At 36.3% G+C, this 23,921-nt stretch overlaps 1 protein-coding gene across 1 annotated transcript in view; it reads right to left on the bottom strand.

The window, feature by feature from the left end:
* The window catches only part of xpr1a (xenotropic and polytropic retrovirus receptor 1a), a 136,482-nt gene that overhangs the window by 4,494 nt on the left and 108,067 nt on the right, over window positions 1–23,921 (bottom strand). The window contains exons 10-14 of the mRNA XM_056463930.1: window positions 19,891–20,059; window positions 18,311–18,505; window positions 3,692–3,858; window positions 1,329–1,468; window positions 95–316 (exon numbers count right to left, since the gene is read on the bottom strand). Coding sequence (XP_056319905.1) covers window positions 95–316; window positions 1,329–1,468; window positions 3,692–3,858; window positions 18,311–18,505; window positions 19,891–20,059 — 893 coding nt within the window. The remainder of the gene's footprint in view (window positions 1–94; window positions 317–1,328; window positions 1,469–3,691; window positions 3,859–18,310; window positions 18,506–19,890; window positions 20,060–23,921) is intronic.

The raw sequence follows: 23,921 nt of genomic DNA, 5'->3' as shown, positions 1-23,921 counted from the left end.
AAAGAAACTGCAGATTTTCAAGTGGACTCTTTTCCATAGTTGTCTATTAACAGCCACTGTCTACCCCTTAAATATGTCTAAAATGGTGTCTTACTGAGAGGACAGCAGGGGTCGGCGTAAGGACAGGCTGTAGCTGCGTTTCCAGTTCTTCTTGCCCTGTCTGTTGCGGACTCCGTCCTCCTGGTCCATCATCTGCTCCAGCAGCGTCTGATCATCAGCATTTAGAGGAGCCACAGAGATGTCCCGCACCGCTCGAAACTCACCACAGTTATTCAGGTGCTCGTTCTCCAGACGGAAGAAGTTCCACACAAAACGCCTGCAAGGAGAGGAAATGCAAAAATCAGAAAATTCAAAGACAGATAGAGAGAGAGAGAGAGAGAGAGAGAGAGAGAGAGAGAGAGAGAGAGAGAGTTAGCTTTCTTTATTTAACAAAATGACTACATAAAACTATTTTTTACAATAAAAACAATTATAAAAAAGCAAAAAACAAAGCTCATATTCAATAACAACACAAAGCTTTTCTATGACAACACATTCCTTCAAAAACCTGTGTAAAAACAAAAAATCAATTAAAAGCCTTTCAAAATCAATTAAAAGACTAGAGAGAGAAAGAGAGAGAGAGTGAGAGAGAGAGAGAGAGAGAGAGAGAGAGAGAGAGAGAGAGAGAAATAGAAAGAGAGATTTGTTTTTTCGTAGTGGATCTCAGAACTTTCTAGTAAAGTTCTCTCATAGTTATGAACACATTCTGCCAGTAAACATAATTGGAATGTTCATTTAAAGTCCTTTATAAGACTCTTTTTTTCTATTGAAAACAAACGAAGATATTTAGAAAACTGTTGGAAACTGATAGCTAGTAGCCACTGACAGTGAACATTCTTCAAATTTTCTTCTTTTTGTTCAGAGAAACTCAAAAAGGAACAAGTGGAGGACATAAATGATGGCAGAATAACTGGTCATTTTAACTGGTCTTAATGTTGCCAAAATACAAAAGCATTGATATATTTTGTACGTATTTGTAAAAAATTCCCTGTTATTCTTGTTTAAGAATAGGGAAGATTCAAAAGTATCATTCCCATAATGTTTGCAAAATAATAAATGTTCATAAAAGCAAACAAACAAACAAACAAACAAAAAGGCATTTAAAAAACGTGACCTTTTAAAAGTATTAAATGTTTTTCCCCATAAGGTGGTAATGAGTACAATGAAACTTAAATATTATAAATGCTTAACTTTTTTTTTACACTTATTTAACAATATGAATATGTTTATTAGTTTCCCCTCTGCATATATGAACATTAACTGATCTCAGTTCCACACAAACAGCTCACCTAAACACTTCCAGAGGAGCTAAAATAGTGACCACGATGTCCTCAATGGAAGGAATGCGAGTCATGGAAGTCAGAGAGATCTGCAGAGTCCAGGCGAAGCGCAGGAGCACATCCTCTATAATGGCACAGTAGTAGTAGGCCTGAAAACACACACAAAGTGACATCATGACAGTTAATGATAATAACAGTAAAAAATTCAATACAAATAATATTCATTACATTCCTATAGCATAAGCTGCTCTCTTACTATGCTCTTTTAAAGCTCCATCATTTAGGTTTCTTCAACCACAGGATTACATACACCCATAAAAACATATTTTCTTATAACATGCATTGTGTCTGAAGCGTTAGTTTACAGATGCTGTCTCTCTAAACTCATCATTTCTAAATGAGCCTGCTGTGCTCTGATTGGTCAAATATTGTCCAGTCTTGTGATGATTGGTCTATCTATGCTCATTATTACCATATCTTAACTTCAGCTCATGGTGATTTCTCCAATAGTATCTGGATGCAGACTTGGATTTGCAAGCTGAGACTGCATATCTCAGAGATGCAATGTCAGACACAATGCACTCAGTGGAGCTAGTGACATCACTGTGAGGGGCAGAGTTAGGGATGGGGTTAGATGTGCACATTAAAAAGCATTGCATGCAGCTCACCATTTAATTTCTTATTTGTGATAGGAACACAAAGGTGGCATTTGTTTTACCAGGGGCAAAGTTAAGAGTTTTAAGGGCACACCCCCTATTTTTGATGTTTAATAATAAACTAAAATATACTGAATGAGAAAAGGCAATGAAATAATGTATTGTTAAAGGGACAGTTCACCCAAAAATGAAAATTCTGCCATCATGTACTCCAACTCCAAACCCATTTGAACACAAAAGAAGATATTTCGAAGAAATCTGGCTGCTGAACCACTGACTTACATAGTATTTTTTTCTTACTATGGAAGTTGATGGAGACTAGTGGTGGAAAGAGTACTGAAAAATCATACTTAAGTTAAAGTACCGTTACTTACCTAAAATGTAGTGCAAGTAGAGTAAAAGTATCTTTTGTAAATATTACTCAAAGTATGAGGAAAAAGTAGCTCTTTTAAAAGTACTCAAGAATAGCGTTTAGTAAGCATTACACTGTGAAAAGCTGATGCATTTACATGTAACTTGTGGATTTATGTAAACGTAACATTCTGTAGTGCATTTAGTTATTGCCCAGCAGGTACATAACATCATAAGACGTTAATATTAGGTCAGACTTAGCTGATGATGTCAGGTGACCAAAATTCATTGTCTAGCCAGCGTATAAGGACAACCTTATTTTAATGTCCAATAACATTATTTGGTTGATTTTAAGTTGTGTTAGAAAGTGGCCAAAATCTAACGTCGAGCCAACATCTTAAACTAACGTCATATTGATGTAAAATACTGATGTTTATTCATCAGGTATGGCAACCAAAATCCAATATCTTATTGACTTCATAGAGGTAACGTCCACACAACGTCAACCTGTAACATCATTAGATGTTGATATTTGGTTGATTTTAGGTTGGACATTGACTTAGGCCTGACTTTGGGTTCTGATGTCAACCCGATATTCATTTCCAAACAAAATGCAATGTCCCCACGGCGTTGGGGTACAACGCCAATCTGATGTCATGCTGATATCCTTTGCCTGCTGGGTGTTTAAGGGCATTTCAGTCATCATACAGTTAACATCTGTCATCTTCTCATCAGTGACACGGATCTAAACAGTCTCTAGGTCATTGCATGTAAAGATATTGGACATCTTGGACACTTGTAATGCTTTCAAACGGTTTGCTGCAATTACATCTTGAGGAAGTTCATTATGATGTGATTTATCTTCTATGTGTGATTTGATTGGACAGAAATCACAGGACTGATTTTTCTAATTTTCATAGACAATAAAAATAAAGTATTGATGCAGGTTAAAGGAAAATAATGGAGTAAAAGTACCAATACAGCACTAAAAATTTTCTCAAGGCAAAGTACACATTTTTTAAAAATACTTAGTAAATTACAATTCCTGAGAAAAGCTACTCAATTACAGTAATTTCAGTATTTGTAATTTGTTAATTTACATTACTGATGGATACCAGCAACCAGCATTCTTCAAAATATCTTCTTTTGTAATCAACAGAAGAAAGAAATACATAAAGGTTTAAAAACAAATGAGGGAGAATAAATGATGAGGTATTTATCATTCTTGAGTGAACTATCCCTTTAATGTATTACTTTATATTATTTCAAGTAACTAACGCTATAACTAAAATGTTTTAATATGTTAAACGTGTTAATGATTTATAAATAATACTAAGACGGCACAATTGTTCTGGAGTATCTTACTTTATGTGGGTAAACAATCTCCTCTCTCAGGAAGGTGTTCTCGCCTGCGTTGCGGTCGAAAAGCCCCCAGTCCATCTTCAGGTCCCAGATCAGTGTGTAGAGTGAACTGACGACTGAAGACAGCACCAGCATGTAGAAAAACACTTCGGAGTCAGCATGGTTCTGATCTGAAACGGAGAAAGTCAAACGTCAATGGGATGAATTACCACTGCGTCCACTAGAGGGAGACGCTTCACCATCCATCACCATTACCGCTGCGACCACTAGAGGGAGACGCTTCACTATCCACCATCACTTCAGACAAGTCTATTCACATCAGATTTCCAGGTGAAGCAAATTTTGTTTTTGTTTCAAACCACCATGGAGGTCATTGAAAGGTCATTCAATGTCAAACAGTATAGTGTTAATAACAACACTAGTGAAAATATATTTCTAGTAAGCGTTTGCTTTAAGATGATCAAAGAATACTGAAAAATATATAGTTTTCAACATTAATAATAATATATATTGGTAACACTTTACAATGAGATTTCATTGGTTAATGTATTTATTAACATTAATAATGATGAATAGTAGCTTTACAACATTTATTAATCATAGTTCAACAATGCATGATTAAAATACAAATTCATATTTGTGAACATTAGTGAATGCACTGTGAGTTAACATGAACTAACAATGAACAACCATTATCTAACATTAACAAAAATGATAAAATACTGTAATAAATGTATTGTTTATTGTTTGTTTATGCTAATAAATACATTAGCTAATGCAATCTTATTGTAAAATGTTACCAAAATATTTCTTGAGGATTTTCTTGCATATTAGAATGATTTCTGAAAAGGAAAAGATGCTGAAAATTCCACTTTGAGTCATAAGATTTAAAAATATATTAAAAAGAGTAAAAATTTAGAAGAGTAGTTTGAAATTGTTACTATTTTGCCATATTTTAAATCAAATAAATACACCATTGACAAGCAAAATACATTTATTTGAATATTTTAGCACGTATTTAACCTTTTAATTTTATTAACGTAATGCTAAATTCCAGGTATGTCTTAATATTCTTACTCTTATTTTTCATAACAATTACATGTATTTTGATCATTTTATCTTTGGCAGACTCATATTAGTTTTTCTCAGTGGCTTTGGTGCATTTCTCACAACACTATTTACATTTGCACAACAGTTAATGCATTTCTCAAAACAATTAGTACAAACTGAAAAACCTAGTTGATAACCTGCAAAAGCATGTCACTTGCTCAAAATGGAGAGCTCATTCCTAAAAAACAAGTATTGATGTCAGTGAAAGTGTCAGTGTCATCAAGATGAAAAGTCCTGACACCATTGTTTATGAACAAGATAGTCAAATGGCTTTGTCACGTTTTTATTATGACAGTTTACTCTGTAATTTTTTCCAGTGCAAAACAGTCAGATTTTGATGACACTTCCTGAAAATGCTCAAGACAGCACTATATATTATTTGCACAGCCGTTCGACATCACTGCATTTAGTGTGGTCTCTGAGTACAAGACACTGAATATGTATATTTCACATGTGTACTTCATTTGCTCTTTGCAATCCTAATTTATTCACAGCATTGTGCAAAAGAATAAATACACCCTTAACAAACATACACTTCCTTTGGGTAGAGCTGTGCACAACTGTAAACAATATTGCAGTATACTGTATATTGGAACTGAACCTACAACATTCATAGGTCTGTAAATCATTCATGAAATTGTTCAATTTAGGAGACATTTTCAGATTTAAAAGATTTGATCAAATTAGCTTGACAGATTTTGACAAGTAGTTCAACATTTTCTGACTCAAGTAATGAAATGAGGACTGTTAGTTTTATATGGAATGACTATTCAGCATTCACAAGTTTAGTTCATTTTGACTGACATGACATAAGCATGTCAAGTAATTGATGCATGTCCAAAAGCATTTGCAGTTTGTTGTAAGGAATGAGAAACTGCTACTATGATGTGCACAAATGACTAATTGTTTTGAGAAATGCTAATGTAAATAGTGTTGTGAGAAATGCACCAAAGCCACTGAGAAAACTGTAATAACCCTGAAGTAGCTGCATTTAATATAACCTATAACAGGCAGCAGACAAAAGCTGTACGGGAAGAGGAAGTAGCTAATATTGATGACGATGCAGGATTGAACATATGGAAGCTTGCCAAAAAATATCCATTTTGCACAAGGGCAACCGCACATACATAAAAGAGGAAGGCAGAACTGAAACCTAAGAATAAGAGCTGCAGCATCAGTGTAAGTTAATAGTGTTTATCAGGTCTCAGGTCAGTGAAGGGTTAAATCTCCAGGCCTCAGACAGCAGACAGGGCTGATTCTGGAACAGTTCCATCAGTCTTTATAAAGCCTTTCACACGCTGCCATCCGGGCGCCAGGAAACCAGCGGAGGACGTTTTTCAGCAGAACACATAATAGCCCATGTCCATCCTATTTCACCACTGAGCCATGTTCAACACCACGTCCCAAGATCAACCCCAAACCAGGACACCGCAGTCTCAGATCCAGGCTAATCTCTCCACACAGGCCACAGGCAATCTGGAGAGGCACTTTTTTTCTGGCCATGCATTTCACATTTTAAACGGCAACACAATTATAGTTGATATATAGTTATAATTAATGCACCTTGACCAAATCTTGTGTATATTTACTTAAAATCATGTGTGAAAACTAAGCTGCAAAACAGAATAATCCAACCTGAATAGCCATAGCACTGACGTCACATCTCTATCAATGCAAATGGATGAAAATAGCTTGTGAAATTTAGATGCTCTTGAATATTCATTCACTTTCCTTCGGCTTAGTCCCTTTATTCATCAGCAGTCACCACAACTTATAAACCGCCAACTTATCTAGCATATGTTTTACACAGCAGAGACCCTTTCAGCTGCAACCCAGCAATAGGAAACACCCATACACACTCATTCGCACACATACACTACTTATTCAATTCACCGATAGCATGTCTTTGGACTGTGGGGGAAACCGGAGCACCCAAAGGAAACCCACATGAACACGAATATGCAAACTCTACACAGAAATGCCAACTGGCCCAGCCAGGACTCAAACCAGTGACTTTCTTGCTGTGAGGCAACAATGCTAACCACTGAGCCACCGTGTCATCCCTGGTCTTGAATATCTAAAAACATTTTTAGGATGCAAGAAAGCCTGACTAATATTTGAAAGTCAGTTATACTATATGAAACCATTTAAAACATGAGTGTTAGTAACACCTTTTCTTGGATTAGCAGGAATAATTTGTATGAAATAAAGTAAAATAGCTAACATAAATTGCAATATTTCAGATTAAACGAGACTTCTTTTGAAAATGTAAGAAAAAAACATTTAGTTCAGCATATTTCCCTGCAAAATAGTGTCTGTTTGAGGCAAGATAAATTGATATAAGGCTCATAAACATTTTGCTGTCTGCATTAAATCCAATTTTAAAAGTGACTTTATATGCATCCATTAAATGCACAAATATACTGTACACTTGAATGTAAAATGTCTACTTAAATAAAAAAAAATGGGCAAAATATTGTTTCATCATCCTTCACCTTAGCATGTATTTAGGTCAAAATTAAACAACATATTTATTCTGACATGAAGAGTACTTATTATAATATAAATAAAAGAATAAGTGATCGTTCATTCATTCACTTTCCTTCGGCTTAGTCCCTTTATTCATCAGGGGTCACCACAGTGGAATGAACCACCAACTTATCCAGCATATGTTTTGCACAGCGGATACCCTTCCAGCTGCAGCCCAGTACTGGGAAACACCCATACACACTCATTTACACACATACACTATGGCCAATTTAGTTTTTTCAATTCACCTATAGCACACATGTCTTTGGACTGTGGAGGAAACCTGAGAACCAGGAGAAACCTGCCAACTGGCCCTTCCGGGACTCGAACTAGCAACCTTTTTGCTGTAGGGTGACAGTGCTAACCACTGAGCCACTGTGTCGCCCACATATATGATCATACTCAATTGTATTGCATTTTACATGGTTAAAATCTTAGTGGTTTGAGGGTTGCAAAGAATAAATACATAAAACTAAACAAGAGTTAAATGCATCGTCTCATGATTGTTGTAAATGTGCTAGACAAGATTTTTCGTATAATATCTAATATGTTTTGTAGCTCATTAAATTGTATTGTGTGTATTGTAAGCCATCTGCCAGCCTGCTCTTCAGACAACAGCTCTTTGGCCATTAAAAGAATCCCCCATATCTGCTGACCGCTAGTGCTCACGCTAAACTTCAGCTTACTCTCATTAACACACTGGCAGGTTTATGTAAACATGAACTCTGATGAACTCTCCTTCAACCCATTTCCCAAAGGACCAGAAACCCGTCTGGACATCCTCAGATACAAAAGAAATATTTTCATCCTTTTAACACTCAAGTCCATCACGTGTTTTTGGTAATAGAGTACAGAATGTGGAATTGAATGTGTCACTCTTTGCAGACCACATGACGGTTACATGACGAAAGAAAAAAAAAAATATATATGTATTTTTGAGTACCAGACCGATGATTTATAATGATTTCTTGAAGTACCATGGGACACTGAGAACTTAATCTACAAATAGCTGCTCTGACACAATCTACATGGTAAAAAGCGCTGAAGATGCTCATAGCAATAAATGATATTTTAAATAATATGGCAAGAAAATATACTAATACAGTAAATATTCTCCAAAGCAACATTATATGGCAAGCTGTTTTGACACTTATTCTATGAAATGCTCTGATATCTATCCTCATGTCAGTAGTACTTATTCATTAGCTATTTATACCAGTCCTCATTTATTAGATACTAGAATCTATTAAATAGACAACAGTACTTATTAGTTAGATACTAGAACTAATTATTAGATACTTATTTGTTTGATACTAATCATACCTACCAACACTCCCGTTTTTCCCAGGACTCTCCCGTATTTCACACCCATCTCCTACCACTCTCCCGTTTAGTTATTTCTCCTGGAAAACTCTCCCATAATTCCACCCCCCACTAGTCCTCGTGTTTTTGGTACAGTCTCTAACACCGCACTCCTCCCTGCTCCTCAACTTTGGTAAAGTATTCATCGTCGTCACTGTTGCCTGAAACCCAGTCCATGGTACAGTTATTTTTATTTTTTCATCTTTAGCCCACCCATGCACCATCTCCACATCAATCTCCAAGAATTTCGGAGGCAAATGTTTGCAGGTATGATACTAATACCTACTAAATAGATGCGAGTACTTATTCCTTAGTTTAAGGGCCAATTCTCACTAGGATTGCCTGCTATTTCTTAAGATATTGGTTGTTTATTTGTTCTTATAAAGTACTCTGAGTGATCTTATTCTACATCCCTAATCCTACACTGTACAAAATTACTGTAAATTGATAACTGCGCTGTAAATGAACAATTACAATTGTGCTGTAAAACTACAGCACAGTTGAATTGTTAATTTATAGTGCGCTTGTAAATTTTCCCTACAATATTTACTGCAAATGAATAATTACAATTGAGCAGTACATCACAATTGTAATTGTTTATAATTTACAGTGCACTTTTTTTTACAGTGTATCAATACCTAAACTCAACTATTACCGTAATAAGAATGAATAAACAGCAGATTAGAATTTATTGAAGCAAAAGTAATAGTTAATGGCTTGTTAATAACGATGAGAATTGTACATTAAAATAAAGCGTGACCCTTATTCTTCATATACTAACACTTGTTTCATTACCAGTACTTGAATTCAGTTTTTGAATTTATTCAAAACTAGTACCTATTTAATAGATACTAATAGTTATTCATTAGAAACAAGCATTATTTATTAAAGCAAACATTTCCACTGTATTCTGTACCTGCTACTTTTTTAATACTACCTCAGGTGAGCTTTCGAGTGAGCTGGACCATAATTAAAACCAAACTGCTTTAAAGGGTCACGAAACACCAAAACTCATTTTTTGAGAGGTTTGCAGTCATGTATGTGTCCCACGTTGCTAAAAACTCTGTTAGGACACATATATTTAGCTAACAAGTGAAAATTGGTTTTGAGCAAATTCGTTCTTCCGGTTTAAAAAGAAATTTTGAAGCTACATCACGGTGTAAATTCCAGCATGGAGACTGGCTGTCTGTACTGGTCGGTACAAAGTGAGGTCTTTGAGTTTTCAGCACATCTGTTCATTAATTCATGAGAAAGACTTGGTTCGAATCAATCAGTGCGCTCTACTGTGAACGAGATGCAACTTCATTAATATGCATGACATAGCTTTGAAGACTTCTTTTACCTGTTACAGTGTTTGGAGAATTGTTTGGAGACATGGGTAATCAGTGTTGCGTTTATAAATGTGCCACAACAAAGGTTTTGTTTCTATTTCCACAAGATGAGAGCATATAGTTTGCGACAAAAATGTTTGTAAGGAACATTTTTTACCCGAGAGCTTTTCGCATCTGGAAATGGTGAAATCTGCATTTGCCTCTCATCTTCCCTTAAAAACAGATGCGGTTCCAGTTGGTGTTGATTGACCTGTCTCTACAGATTTGGTAAGTGTGTAATCAATGTTCTTTGTTTTTTTTTTTTTTTTGTTTCAAAGTTTTTAAAGACATACCTTAGTCAAAATGATTAAGTTACTAAGTATACAGTAATATCACTACAATATTTTGGACTGAAAATCCTCCACTTCCACACAGCTCTCAGATCCACTGTAAATGCTGCTCTCTGAATCATTGTCTATCTCCCTTGCATCAGTATTTATGTTGCCTCTGTGAAAATCAGCTGTTGTGCACATAATGAAACTCCACTTTTCATGCAAACCTATCCCTCTTTCGCAACTCGACACTCCCACTTAAACAAAGCTGGACACACCAATTTTTCTGACTTTTTAGGGGGGTTTGGGGTGGGGGTGAGGGTAAAAATTTTTTTTTTATGGGGGGGGGGGGTGGATAATGTTAGTTATTAAAAATATTATTTTTTACAACTAACATTTCTTATACTGATCACAAATGTTTTTTCTTATGTTGTGAATAGTCAAAATGGCTACAGTAGGGTTCAATAAAAAATCTTACCAGTACAATAAAAAAACATTCGCAACATTTTGAATAAGATTACATTTTAAAAATAAATGAAATGTTAAAACAGCTTGCCATGGTATTGACTATATTAAATACTTAACCTGTACTAAACTGTAATAGTTATGCAAATCAGATTTAAGTCACTTTTTAAAACCCACTTGTTTCCATTGACCTTATTTAGCCTGTTTTCATTACTTATATGTTCATGTTTTTATCTATTTCCCTTTGTATCTCTAGTTTTTCTGATTATGCTATTTCAAACATGCTATATAAATAAACTTGAAAAGGAGGTGGGTGAGCTATCAAGTTTACAGTCATCTGTTATTCATCACGTGAAGTTCTGAGTACATCTGGTCCACATAAATACAGTGTCTCAGTGTGATGAAGCCATCAGAGCAGGCAAGCGCAGGTGTATGTTTGTACAAATCTCAGCTCTCCTCAAAGATGCTTGTTTTGATCAAAAATCCAGGTCTGATACACAGAGACTGAGAGAGAGGGGGGGGGGATCGAACCATATTTCAGTGGTTCAGAGCTTCATCATTATTCTAGAGATACACTCACACTGTTCTGTTTCACCACGGGCAGGCAATTACAGCTCAACCTCCTCTGGATAGTCCATTTTCCTTCATTTCCTTTTTTCTCTTTCGCTCTCCCTCATATTTCTCTCTCCTTTAATCGTTTTTTTAGCTTCTTGTGTTCACATAGCCTCTCCTTTAATCTCTGTTTGCATTTTCTTTCCCAGTTGTTGGATGTCATTGAGCTCCTCAGACAAGCTTAAGCTCAGATCGGCGCTTCTCATTAAAGTTTAAATGAAATCTTTGAGGATATCGACTCTCAGCGTTTTCCACAATCACCTCTACAACCATACTCAACATGAAAGCAGGTGTAATGGGGTTACTGACTTGAGACTGCACAAAAAGTGAAAATAAAAATACTTGCTAATGCTAAATGTAATTAAAGTTCTAAAACATTTATAGATCATGTGCAGAGCCTTCCTGATGACAGAAAGAGACAGTTCTTCAGCACCAAAAATACTTACAACGAGGATCATCTGAACACTCTCTCCAGTTATTTTAAGGGTTTTTCCAGCAGAAGACAGGTTGTCTTACACAAATAAGCCCTTAGCAGTGGGGTGAGGTTTCCTAAGCCGTATTCACTGTCAGGTCCAACAAATGGCCAGAATTACAGTGGCCAAGTGGAAAAAAACATCCAATTACCATCAACCACCTTTCTCTCCACTAGTTTTTGTTGGATGAACTTTGCCTTTATTCTTAAAGGTGTAGTATGTAAGTTTGACAACCAGTGGTTGAACTAGGTATTGCATTCCGGGTTCAAAACACACAAGCGCAGGTTGCCAGATGGACCAACAAGAGCGAGTCTGACTATCGAGCCCAAACACTGATTTAAGGCTGATTTAAGTCGTGTTCTAAATGAAAGCAACGGCACACAACTGAAGGAATATTTTCCATATTAAATAGAGTTTTTGTCCTAAGCACACCCTGAGATCACCTCAGGTACACCTCATGTCCTTTATTCAGTGTTAAATGCTAATAATGTGAGTTTGAATGCCATTTACAGGACATTTATTGCCATACTACTGAAAGCAGCAGCAGATAGTTCACCTCAGATCTTGAAAATAAAATCCTCAACACCAGTGATTCAGCGTCCACATTTAATAATGTTAAAGAGGTTTAATATGTATTAATCAGATTATAAATCTTACCATTTGGTTGGAGTGCAGTGAGTTCACATATATTCTGTGCTGTATTTGAATGTTTCAGTCGTGTTTCGTCTGGTGCAAACAGCCAAATTGCTTATCACTGCAAATCTCCTCACGTAGCGTGTTGTAAGTACACAGGGTTACAATGTAACCTGCTCACCTAATGTTTACATTCATAATATTTATATCATTTCCTATTTAATAACCTCATGTGGAATCTGCATTTCATTTCGGAGGCTGTTACTGTCCACCGGAGGTTGCATTTTTGGTCGCAGACAAATACTTTGAGAGCCTTCCTGACTGAATGAATGAATATGCAGTTTTCTAACAAGGCAACCTGGGGTGCTGAAATATAATTGGCTAAACTGGCAGTGGGCAGGTAAAGGAACCAAATCAAAGACAGCCGTTCTGGCACGGAAAGCACATTTTCAAAGCAGAATATCTGACTTTAACTGACAAGAATGTTCACTTAGCATCTTTCTAAAATATCTGCAAACATATTATGGTATTTTTTTTGCTTTATAATTGGGTGGACATTTCTAGGGTTTTTATCTCTAAATGTAGACAGATTAATGACTTTGCTTTGTGAAATATTACCAAAAAGTTTGGGGTATTGCTTAAATATATACCCTACATTACTTTCAGATAACGTCAAAGTAATATAATGAGTTATAACAATCTATAACCTTAACTTTACCCAATCGTAGCTGTGAGTTTTTTCTATTAAAACAAAGTGGATCAAAAGATGGTCAACTAAACAGCAAAAAGTGCAAAAACGTATTAAAAATGCAGCAACACCAAAGCTCCAAAAATGCTAATTTATTGAATTAAAAAGGCTGATACAAAGCATGTAATGTTTTGAGCACAACGGGTCTTCATTACACAAGGTGTCAATGTGTTCCACCTGTTGAAAACAGTTTTGCTTGAGTTTGAGCTTGCAAAATTCTGTAGTACAGCACTGTGAAAATGGGCGGGATTAAACAAGATAATTAGACATTTAAAAAAGCGAGCGATTGGTCTATATTTAAAATTTCTGTCCAGAGAGGTCATGCTTTGATCTTCGATTGGTCTCAAGCAGTTAAGTGTTGTGATTTCGCAGGTCAGAGTTTACCAAGCTTGAACTTTGCACAGCAGCGAACTGCGAAACTTGTCGCACGAGCTTGCGTTTCCAGTCTCTTGCATTTGCATGTGTATGAATGGAAGTCTATGGGGAGAAAAGTGCAGTTTGACCACAGCTTAAATCTACTGTTCTCAACAGGTGGAACCCCTTGACTGATGAAGAGCCAGTGTGCCCGAATCATTACACGCTTTATTTTAGCTTTTTTAATTAAAAAACAAGACAAAAAATAGTGCAAGGGCACGACAGCCTGTCCCTCACAGGCAGGAGACTGACCAATAGCAAAACACAACCATCCAATCAATTTCTTATTGACTTACTCAAGCCACTCCCTATTTTTTTTTCAAGTTTTGGGAAGTCCTTTCACTTGTATAAAAATTTAAGGCAAAATGATTAGCCCTTCATTTTTTTTCTTTTTCAAACATTTCCTAAGAGACGGGGGGAATTTTTCACAGGCTATCCTATTATGTTCTTCCTCTGGATAAAATAAAATTGCTTTTAGTGTGGCTGGAATAAAACAATTATAATTAAGTTAAGGTCAATATTATTAGCCTCCTTAACAAATGTATTTTTTTTGATTTGCTACAGAACAAACCACTATTGTCAGATGGCTTGCCTAATTAACCGAACTTGCCTAAACCTAATTAAGCTTTTAAATGGGGCACTTTAAGCTGAATAGTGTCTTGAAAATTACTAGTAGAATATTATGTACTGTCATCATGGTCAAAGATAAAAGAAATTAGTTATTGTAAATCAGTAATTAAAATTATTGTTTCGAAAAATGTTGAAAAAAATTATCTCTGTTAATATTTATTTAAAATATCTCTGTTATTGAAATATTTGAAAAAGAATAAAATTGTCACAGGAAAGCAAACAATTTTGTCCTCAATTTAGTCACAACAGAGAAGAAAAGACTATGACTATCAACTCATGCTGACGTTAAACTATACAACAAACCTAAACAATCAAATCTCACACACATGTTCAAGTCATGACTAATGTTAATTTAAGCATTAATTATGCTCTGACATGTAGCATTCCTTTGGGATTAGTTTACACGAATGGAGGCCAAAGCAAATCGAATCCACCGACTCATTTATCCAGGCAGCTTTCAGTAGCGAACATCAGTTTCAATCAGGACACAAATGATGGAGGTGATTTCTGATGCACTCATATATTAAACGGGAGCGCTGCCAGGAACGCCTCGAGCCAGTCCTAATGAGTGCATCAAATGCGTGGCGAGATTGCCATGTTTTTTTACTCCTATGAGGCAGATGCTCTGGGCTGCGGTCCAGATTTCATCTATATCACTGATACACACTGAAAGTCTAGACAGCTATCCAGTAATATTTGGATACTAAGAGGAGAATTGCAGTGAAATGCACCAATGCTTGATATTTAAACACTGACATTTAAGGGCAATAATCAGAAACGACCGCGCGTGTATATAAATAATGAAAATCCACAAGTGCTTTGATATCGATTTAAGCTGAAATCGTCTTTCTGAGGAGATACGGGAAAGCACGGAGACTGACAGATAAGAAAAGAGTGACAGACACGAGTCTTCGCACTTCAGATGCGTCTCAGTGGCAGAATAATCAGATAGTAATTGTAGACGGAGATGAGAGAGAAATGTCTGGAATCTTAATGGCATGCTTTTAAAGAGCTCATATGAAGTCAGTGTAGGATAATTACTGTGACTGAATACGAGATGTGGTGTTTGCAGACAAATGAGTTTTTATAAAGCAGAGCAGCTTCTTTTTAATGCACAAATTAAATGGAAACTTGTTTCCTATAAAGCTTTTAATGTCCCTTCCTTAATGCAATATATCTGTATTATAAACCTTAAATGTTGTTAATATATAATGCAGCTGCCAGAGTTCTAATGCAGCTGGCACAGTTCTTACTAGGTTAAGAAAATATGACCATATCACCCCAATTTTTTCCTCCTTAAGCTGGTTTGATTATAAAAGATTGCTTCTTACATATAAAGCTTTAAATAATCTAGCTCCTGTTTATCTAACCAACCTTCTGTCGCGCTACAATCCAACCCGCTCTTTAAGATCTCAAAACTCAGGGTTTCTGGTAGTACCCAGAATAGCAAAGTCCACTAAAGGAGGTTAAGCCTTCTCATTTATGGCTCCTCAAGCCTTCCTGATTATGTCTGAGGCTCAGACACACTCTCACAGTTTAAAACTAGACTAAAGACCTATCTTTTTAGTAAAGCATACACACAATGCATCACATAACGGTAACATGTATGAGTGTGCTCCATGCAGGTGAGTGGCCTTGACAAACCACCTGTAGACACACTCCTCCTGTCTTAATGCACAAGGCATTTTGTTAGAAATACTTTATGCTTAATATGTTTGTTTCTATGTTTGTTTAAATAACTCATTTTCATTTATAGCACTTTATTTACACATTAACATTTAATATCTCTTGTTCATATACATTATAAACAGCAGCTACGCTAATTATTTTCTTTGTTCTCTATTTCCACCTGGGGATACTTGTTCTGAGGCCTCATTGTGCAGCACCATTAAGGGGATCCAAGACCTGTAAAGAGATGATGCAACCATCGAGGACTTTGACGACAACACACATGAAGAGATGATGCTAACCAATGAGGACTTCCAGGAACACATACACTTAATACACAAATACACTTCATTAAACATGTACACATAGACAACCCCTATATGCTATAAAATTGCAGGTTAACTATGTCTGCATATAATAACTTATACTTGATTGCAACTTTAAGTCTGATTGTAAATGTAAAAATGTGCACCTTTTGTAAAGCTGCTTTGAAACAATAAATATTGTAAAAAGCGCTATACAAATAAACCTGAATTGAATATAAACCACGTCTCTGACAGACGAGGACAAGTTCAGGGTAATTTTTTTCTTTCTTTGCTTTTATCAAAACATGCTTTTGTTGGCTGTTCATGTGTCTGTAGGCAAACAATGGCGCACAGGTGCTTTCTTTGTATTGAACTCAACACACAACAATGCATTCTGTGTCTTAGGGCAGAAATGAAAAGTCTATCCTCATATATTATGCTCTATCATCTATTTTGTGGCGTATACATTGTTTTTGGTCAAATCTATTCATCATTTGGATGACCACGCTCTTACACACCACCACATAGATTCATGCAGAAACCTGAAGAACAGCATGGTGAGAAAGATGTAATCTCGAAATTACAATGTATAAATGTAACTATTTATTTAGCAATATTTTATGCTGGACCAGTAATCATTCATTTTTGAAGAGTTTTATATTTCAATCATATTGATTTCCTAAATCATTTGCCCTGAAGTTTTAAATAAAGTGAGAAAACAATCACATATGAATAAGTACATTTTTGAGTATATACTTATAGAATTAGTCCTTTCTATGTAGTCAATTTATATAAACAATTAATAGATTGAGGGTGTCACGGTGGCGCAGTGGGTAGCACGATCACCTCACAGCAAGAAGGTCGCTGGTTTGAGCCTCGGCTGGGTCAGTTTGCATTTCTGTGTGGAGTTTGCCTGTTCTCCCCTTGTTCACATGGCTTTCCTCCGGGTGCTCCAGTTTCCCCAACAGTCCATAGACATGCGGTACAGTTGAATTGAATAAGCTAAATTGGCCATAGTGTATGTGTGTGAATGCAAGTGTGCATGGGTGTTTCCCAGTGTTGGGCTGCAGCTGGAAGGGCATGCGCTGCGTAAAACATTTGCTGGATAAGTTGGCGGTTTATTCTACTGTGACGACCCCTGATTAATAAAGGGACTAAGCCGAAAAGAAAATGAATGAATGAATTACTAGAACAGGTATTCTATCACGATATATATATCACTATATCAGGTTATGAGACGACTTATATTGTGACTATGTTTTAAAGTCTATGAAAAAATAAAATGTACAATGTTTATTTCACTAGCAGACATTGTTAGGTGAACTATTAATCCATGCAAGTTAATCCACAGAAAAAAATGTTTGTTATATAATCTTCAATTAAAGTCTGATTATTTGCTTCTGCGTTTAGAGTTGTGGTCCTTCTCTGTTGATGTCAGTTTAAAGTCTTCAGTTATACTATTCTCAACCATGCCTCTGTTACTCTTAGTTATAAGGGAATGATGTGCGATAAGTAAGCCCCACCCCCTACTCAATAATTTGTTTCTGTTAGAAGCACATCAACATACTAGAAGTAAAATCTCAGCAACTTTCGGATCATGCAGACTTCAAGCTTGGGACACACCAAGATGATGTCAAAGATAAAAAACTCTAGCCAGGCAAACATCAAACAAAATAGCCCTACAGACGCTCATCGACGGCCCAACACTGCCTAACAGCCTTTATATATAAGGTAAATACTGTTTTTTCCCCCAATTTGGCACAGACCTATAGCACTGGCTTATTACCTGCCTATTATTAAGATATAAAGTGTTCATGAGTAGTTATAAAGTATGATCTTATTCTGCATCCATTACCCTACCCAAAACCTAAACCCAATCTCTACCATACTAACTATTAATAATCAGCTAATTAGTAGTTTATTAAGCTAGTCGTGTCAGTGGTTTGTTAATACCATGAATTGGGGCCTAAACTAAAGTGTTACCAATTTTAATACTGCATCTGTTAAATGCATGCATTTGTTTGTTTTTACCTTTGTGAGTTCTGTAAAGGGCTGCAAATGTGACCACGAAGAAGGTGGTGGAGTATTTTCCAGCATTCACCAGGTGAGGGAAGGCTCTCCTGGTGTCCCGATAACGCCGCAGACACTGAACGAAGCGCAGCCAGGCAGGCAGACAGTGGATGATGGCCCGCACTCCATACGAGAAGCTGTTACACCTTTCATCACCTGACACAGGGACAGATACATTGTGAGATAAATGCGTATTGATATTACCAAGATTGTAAGATTTATTACAGTCATTTTCAAATTATAATATACTGGATCATTTTTATCTGCATTTCTATAAATTTAATTTTGACTCTTTATCCTAAACTATATAATAGTTAGTTTAATTAGTTAGTTTAATAAAATAAAAATGTTTATGCAATAATAATAAAATATAATTTAGCAGGACGACATTATTATTGTTTTTATAAATCATAATAAAAATTACTTAATTATGATAAACATCCTTAATTTTCAAAAATATATAATATTACAATATATAATTTTTTATATATTAAATATTTAAATGCTATTAGAAAAAAGGATAATAATAATATAAATAATAATAACACTTATAATAATAAAAATAAAAGAAGAAAAAGAAGATTAATAATTTTTGTATTGTAACTTTTTATTATTATAGCATAACTATTATTATTATTGATTTTAATGCTTATTACACACACGCACACACACACACACACACACACACACACACACACACACACACACACACACACACACACACACACACACACACACACACACACACACACACACACACACAGTTCCAGTTCTCTCCCTGATTACATGGACTATATATTCAACTTACTCACACACATTGCTGAGTCTTGTTGTATGCTTACCTGTAACGTTGCAAATGCATTTTCTTTGTCTAGTCTTACTCTGCCTTTAGATCCTTGCCTTGTTTTTTTGTTTATCCTGTTTATCGCCTGCACCGACCTCCGCTTTCGACCACGACTACGCTATTGGATTACCCTCATGATACTGTTTGCTCCTGTTTGACCATTGCCTGCCAGACTAAGCCGTTAATGAACTGCATTTGGAGCCTCACCTCCATTGTCACCTTGACTCCTAGTGTTACAATTATCAATATAGAAAATGTATAAAACAACACTAATCAAGAAATATTTTCAGATTTTTTTTCTAACAATGATCACATCTATTTATTTTATTTGCTATAAAATATCCCTATTAAATCAGGCAAGCTGAAAAAAACCCTGTTGTCCTGTCTTTCATATCACTCTGTCACTCACTTCCCCTCTTTTTCATTCTCAGTATTTTCTAATAGTCCCGAGCTGGTGAGACACATTTCTGCACCATTAGAGCGCCGCTGATGCTCTGAATTTGCTGGTCCATTTCACATGACAGACTCCATTGAACCTGAAGAACTCCAGTCAGTGTTGACACTGTTTGAGCAATCCTAATTCATGTGCAAGAGCAAATTAATCACAACCGGCCATTCATCTGCCATTACATATAATGCTGAAACCAGGATGGCTTAGTCAGTACAACACAGGACATCTTCATTCTGAATCAATTACCGAATTTGGCGGGCAATAATCCGTTGCGTTCTCCCCACTGCAGCTCCATGCTGTAGTAACACACCAGATACTCCAGATCCGACAGCACAATGACCAGAGAATTGAGCTGATCCGCCAGCCAGAAATCTGCAAACTCCACTCGGTGGAATGGAGCGGTGAAGACGCGGAACTGAGAAAACAAACACAGAAAACGTGAGTCAGAAATATTCATACTGTATTAGTTTGCATACATATTTATACTGAAATATTAGAAATTATATGATTATATATACTAAATATAGTTCAAATAATACCTGTCTTAAAACAGTTTTAAAGACTAAAGTGAAAGTAAACAGTTGCGAGAGTTATGTACGGTGGCGAGAGAGCTTAACGCGCTGCAATTTAAGAAAGCACATGCAATTACAAAAAACACCAGCAAATAAAAAACGATCTACATCAATTTGACAGCACACATGTCGCAAATTGGTCACAACACAAACAACTGAAAAAACGCGCAGCAAATTGGTCACAACACTTACAAATATCCACGTAACACAACGCAAATGTTTCAAGGAGACCCAAAAACATGATGGACCCTGCTGAGATATGGATGTGTTTTATGTCATACGAAAAACGTAAACGAAAAACAACTCACCTTTCAAAGACCACCAATCCCTTCACTAAGCAACAGTCAGGGCATGATAACAAAAACATTTCCGTTGTATTACGTGGATATTTGCAAGTGTTGTGACCAATTTGCAGCGTGTTTCTTCAGTTGTTTGTGCTGTGACCAATTTGCAAGATGTGTGCTGTCAAATTGATGAAGACTGTTTCTTTATTTGCTGGTGTTTTTTGTGATTGCATGTGCTTTCTTAAATTGGAGCGCATAAAGCTCTCTCGGCCACCGTAGAAATGTGTTAGCAGTCATTAACATTAATCAAGCACAAAAGACACCGTTAGACATCCCTGAACAATGTTATGCCCTGTTTTCATCTGTTTATTTGTTCTGTTGTATTTATTTGAGCTATTTGTAGTAATTTACTTGCTTATTTATCACTGATAGTTTATTTGTCCTCAATAATGTTTTAACCGTGAACAAGCTAAGCTAATATTTTCTTCACTAATATTCAAATTTGACTTAAGAATTAGTGGGATGATTTATTAGAATGTTTCACTGATCAAAACAACAGCGGCAACAAATATATGTTTCCTTATTTATGCTTTATTTATTATTTTTCAACAGTGTGAAAATGTAGTTGTAAAAATCCTTAACATTGAAACACGCTTAACCTTTCAACTAGCAATGAGGTTTAATAAATTAGGACATGAGTACATATTGTAATTCTAAGAATTGTTGTGACAATATCTCCCTGCGTTATCCAAAATTGAGTGTCTGTTTTTTTTAAGATATCGTATCAAAGTTAGAAATTCTAGTATTGTGAAAACTCTGTATACAGTATTTCTGCTCATCTTTGTGGACAACAGAGTCATCTGAAGGGTTTTATCTCACAGGAGGAGGTGCCTTATAACAGCTCATCTCTGAATCCTCATTATGAGTCAGTAACCTTAATGAAAGCTCAGCTGAATGAAGGCAAATCAATGGGGATTTTCTTTGCAAATGATCTGCGATATCTGTTCATTGACCTCACCTATAAAATAGCCTTAACTCTGTTAATGTAAAGGTGCGACAGGAATGATAACTTTACAATAAACATATCTGCAAGCAGCAATTATTGTGGCACAAGCGCTTTAAGGCCATTAGGAGTATGGACTCTTTTCACATTTCCGGGTTTCTCAGTAGGGAAAGTCATCATAGTTCAGTAAACTTAGTGCGCAGCGAATCGGAGAATACAACAAATAATATTTTTACAATTCTATTTGCTGAACTAATAAAAGAAAAACTCCATGATGGTGTTATCAAGACTATCAGAAAAAAGAAAAAAAAATTGTGTGGGGCTGACAGCAGCAGCCAGAAGAGAGAACAATGTCAAATTTACTGTCCTGCCTCATTAGTTTTTTGTAATTTGATGCAGAGATGAAATAATACATATGTAAATACCAACATCATAACAGTCTTGTGAAAAGGGTCCATTTTTAAAAATATATCATGTATCATTTATTAAGAATATTAGTGATGATAAAAACTTTATGAGGATCTTAGTTTTTGTTTAGGAATTACAGCTTTTTTAAAGGCCCTTTTATTACTGTCCAAAAACTACTGTATTATTATAAAAATTATTATTAATCTACTTTGTGGATTTTGCATGTTCTCCTCGTGTTGGCGTGGGTTTCCTCCAGGTGCTCCGGTTTCCCCCACAAGTCCAAAGACATGTGCTATAGGTGAATTGGGAAAGCTGAATTGTCCGTAGTGTATGTGTGAATGATGTAGTGGGTGTAGGTGTTTCCCAGTGATGGGTTGCAGCTGGAAGGGCATCCGCTGCATAAAACATATGCTGGACAAGTTAACAGTTCATTCTGCTGTGGCGACCCCAGATTAATAAAGGGACTAAGCCGACAAGAAAATGAAGAAATGAAAATTATTATTAGTCTACAGAGTTCAGAGACCGCTATAACACTGGCTTTGTTAAAGCAGAGTAAAAATCCTAGGACTAGTTTGCAAAAGCATGTTGTTTTAAATAATGTCAAATATTAATGAACGGTTGGATTGATAGCAACCATAAAATGTAAAAAAATTAAATAAAATGCAATTGTATGAACATAATTAAAATATAATTGAATGAATGAATTATTGGTGTTGCCCTTGAGTCACATTGTTTTTCTTTCCTTGCTTTAATGATATTCTGTGTCACACTGAAACTACCCTGAAATGAAATGAAATAAAACTGTAGCTCTCTCAGCCTTCAGGGCAATGCTGACATTTCCCAGCGACACAGTTTTGCACTACACCGATCTATGCCACCATACTCCTGAGGCTCAAATGCCAGTGAAAATCGATCTCTCCCCACACAAACTCTGATCGGTTATTTCTACCTGACGAAACAGGTAAAGACGGGCCACAAAAGCGCTTTTAAACACCCAGTTCTGGATGTGAGGTACGTTTGAAGGTTGCAGCAGCATGTGCGATGCTCAGCTGGACTGTGACAGCGCGTTTGAGCTCTGGGAAGAAAACCACCCACTGTTTGGCCATCAGTACGTGTCGGTTTTAATCTACCGGTGTGTGTGTGTCTGAGGCGCTCTGAGGAATAAGGCTCCAGTCTGGGTCAATTAGATGTGGGGAGGGCAGCGAGACAGAGGCAGGCGGCGCTGATGGCTCCATCCCAATAATGATTGCACAGGCACAGGCTTCACATCCGCAGAGATAGAGCCGCAATCTATTTCCCTCACCTCACTGCCCTGGACCTCAAACACAGAAACACACGCATAATCGCACACAGACCTCACTGAAACAACTAGATACATGAGGTGCAGGGGCAGCGGGAGTGTGTTTTTTGTGCTTTCAATTTTTGCATGTTTTTTATTAATTTAAATTCATGGAAGGTGGAAGAAAATGTATTTATTTAATGATTCATTTCTGTTTAATCCCATGTGCATCCTTATGAACATTGTCATATTTTTCATTTTATTACACTTTTTTTTAGCTGTGTATTTATGCAAACTGTCATGATTACCAGCGCTCTAATGCTTGCAGATTGCTTGAGAACTACACATCTGTCACTGAACTGGACTACAAATACCATCATGCATCTCACGCACACACTAGTTCCTGATTCCCCCTGATTACACACACACACAGCTGGTAACTCATGGGCTGATTTCCTGTTCTTTATATTCACCTCTCTCACACACACACACACACACATACACAGGTTGCTGAGTTTTGTTTCACGAGTTTGAGTTTTGTCTTGTTTACCGTTTTTATTCTTTGCCGCCTAGTCTGACCCTTTGCTTGTATTTTGATTACGTATTTTGGATTATCTTTATGCTTCTGTGCGCCCCTGTAAACTGCATGTGGATCCTCACATCCATTTTTCAAGGCAAGGCAAGGCAAGTTTATTTATATAGCACATTTCATACACAGTGGCAATTCAAAG

Source organism: Danio aesculapii, chromosome 8 (assembly GCF_903798145.1).
Source record: "Danio aesculapii chromosome 8, fDanAes4.1, whole genome shotgun sequence".
In the NCBI taxonomy this organism is placed as follows: Eukaryota; Metazoa; Chordata; class Actinopteri; order Cypriniformes; family Danionidae; genus Danio; species Danio aesculapii.
Note: the sequence above shows the minus strand (reverse complement) of the source record. Positions and strands in the feature narration are given on the sequence as shown.